At 60.7% G+C, this 2,148-nt stretch overlaps 1 protein-coding gene across 3 annotated transcripts; it reads left to right on the top strand.

Moving 5' to 3' along the window:
* Nucleotides 1–379: 379 nt before the first annotated feature.
* On the top strand, nucleotides 380–1,516 carry TMSB10 (thymosin beta 10). Of its 3 annotated transcripts, none has more exons than XM_072637649.1 (3): nucleotides 380–490; nucleotides 889–1,006; nucleotides 1,215–1,516. In XM_072637649.1, exons 2-3 carry the CDS (start codon nucleotides 907–909, stop codon nucleotides 1,247–1,249), a joined length of 135 nt encoding a protein of 44 aa, XP_072493750.1. In that variant the 5' UTR covers nucleotides 380–490; nucleotides 889–906; the 3' UTR covers nucleotides 1,250–1,516. The 3 variants fall into 3 exon arrangements, with proteins under 3 accessions (XP_072493750.1, XP_072493752.1, XP_072493751.1); XM_072637650.1 differs by lacking the exon at nucleotides 380–490 and adding an exon at nucleotides 690–762; XM_072637651.1 differs by lacking the exon at nucleotides 380–490 and having other exon boundaries at nucleotides 606–1,006.
* Nucleotides 1,517–2,148: the final 632 nt, after the last annotated feature.

Genomic DNA, 2,148 nt, shown 5'->3' with positions numbered 1-2,148 from the left:
AAAGGTCTGGAGGGCACCAGCAGAGAGCAGGCTGGGCCAGAACTTGGCGGAAGGGAGGGATGGCCCGGGAGAGGGTCTCCTCTACAGTCTTGCAGACAGGGCCTTCCAAAAAGAAAACAGAAAGACCAGTCGGGAGGGAGACAACCCTGGGAACGGGCTCGAGTGTGTCTGGGACGTGCTCGCGGCGCCAGGAAGGAGTGTGCATGTGTGTGTGCGTGCATGGCGGTGCGTGTGTGTGTGCGTCCCCGGCGGTGTGTGCATGCGTTCGCACACGCCTCCGGCCACCGCCCCTAGCTTGCAGGCGCTGACCGACCGCATGCTCCCGGGTGGGCGGTGGCCGGCGAGGCGGTGCTCTCCCGAGAGGGGGCGGACCGGGGGCGGGGCAGACCTCCGGAGGCGGAGGGCTATATAAGGCGCGGGGCGGGCCGCGCTCTTTTGTCTCTGGCTGCAGCCGCAGGAGCAGGAGGCATTGGGAGCGACTGCGGGCGAGGTGAGCTCTCGGGCCGGGCGGGGGGCGACGGGGCGGGGTGCGGCTCGTGGGGATCTCTCGCGTGGCGGGCCGACGTAGAGACCGACGGACGGACGGACACTGCCGACCGGAGCGCGCCCCTCCCTCCTTGCCCCGCGCGTGGACCAGAGCAGGAACCGCCGCCGGGCTGTGCTGGGCTGCGGGCCGGGCCGGCAGCTGGGGCGACGGCGGCAGCGCCGGACGTGGAGCCTTCGGGCTTGTGGCGGCGGCGGCGGCGCTGGGAGATCCTGACCGTGAGCGGCTGCGGCGCCGCTTTCGGACTGGGAGACAAGCCCCGGACGGGCGGTACGGGGTGGGCGTCCGGCGAGCGCGGGGCAGGGCGACTCTGGCCGGGTCAGCCCCGTCCGTTTGACCCGCAGGCCTCTGGGGATCCGAACATGGCAGACAAGCCCGACATGGGGGAGATCGCGAGCTTCGACAAGGCCAAGCTGAAAAAGACGGAGACGCAGGAGAAGAACACTCTGCCCACCAAAGAGAGTGAGTGCGACCGCCCCGGAGCCCCTGGACCACCCCCAGCCCACCCTCGCCGTGGCCCACCCTGGCTGGGAGAAACCCCCCGGGCGGGCGGCGTCCCCGGGCTCCCCCAAGCCCTCTTCCTCTCGGGCTCCCCCCCGCCCACCTCCCCGTGTGCCCGCCCTCCCTCCTCTGGGATCCCTGGGCTACAATGTATCTTCTGGTCCTGCAGCAATTGAGCAAGAGAAGCGGAGTGAAATTTCTTAGATCCTGGAGAGACATGCACCTTGAAGGGACTCCCCACCCCCCACCCCGGTCCTGGTTTCGAGGGAGCATAGATAGCCACCTGCATTATCCACATTTAAAGAAGAGATGCGCTGGGAAAGAGGGCCAGCGACGTGGGCAGTCACCCCTCTACGGACGGTTCTTTACTGGACTTTACAATCTCGAACTGCCACATCCTGACCAGATTGCCCTGCGATATTATAGAAAGTTATTTGTATGACTGATGAAAATAAAGATTACATTGTGAAATGCTTGATGTGGTCTCAGTCACTCCCTAGGTTGTATGCTCTTGATGGGCATGCAACACCCCTCCTACCTTGCTGCCAACAAGGCAGACCTAGCCCAATGCCGAAAGAATGCCTGTGGCAAATGGCTGCCGCCTGTAGGACTCGAGGCACAGGTGATTTTAGAAATGGAATTCCTTTTGTAACAAAATGATAGAAAAAATGAGGCTGTAGCCCATCACAATTACTCCCTATAACTAACTTGGAGGTGTATGTTTCCACCCTGAGCCTCCCGGTTGATAAGGCCGTCCTGGAATTTGGTCAAAAAGGTACTGCCCTTGGAGCAGGCTTTGGGTCTCGTTCTCTCTCTCTCTCTCTCTCCCTCCCCCCCCCTCTCTCTCCCCCTCTCTCTCTCTCCCTCTCTCCCTCTCCCCCCCCCCAGGGAGGCGAACATTTAAGCCAAATTAAAATTCTGTAGTTTCACAAAATAAATGATGTGAAAATATACCCAATATTCTCGATCCTAAGATATTTCATTCAACATATAATAGGTACAGATCTTTAAACATAATCTGACTACCAAAAACACCCTTGCACTGGCCTTCCGGTAAAGCGTTGCAGACCTAAGACTATGGATGTAAGAACAGAGAAGGGGAA

The sequence above is a fragment of the Notamacropus eugenii genome, chromosome 1, assembly GCF_028372415.1.
Source record: "Notamacropus eugenii isolate mMacEug1 chromosome 1, mMacEug1.pri_v2, whole genome shotgun sequence".
Lineage (NCBI taxonomy): Eukaryota > Metazoa > Chordata > Mammalia > Diprotodontia > Macropodidae > Notamacropus > Notamacropus eugenii.
This window is presented reverse-complemented; position numbering and strand designations above follow the sequence as displayed.

Coding starts and splice junctions, on each gene's coding strand:
- TMSB10 (XM_072637649.1), top strand. CDS start 907: ATGGCAGACAAGCCCGACATGGGGGAGATCGCGAGCTTCGACAAGGCC. Junction 1,007..1,214: donor CACTCTGCCCACCAAAGAGA/GTGAGTGCGACC, acceptor CTGGTCCTGCAG/CAATTGAGCAAGAGAAGCGG.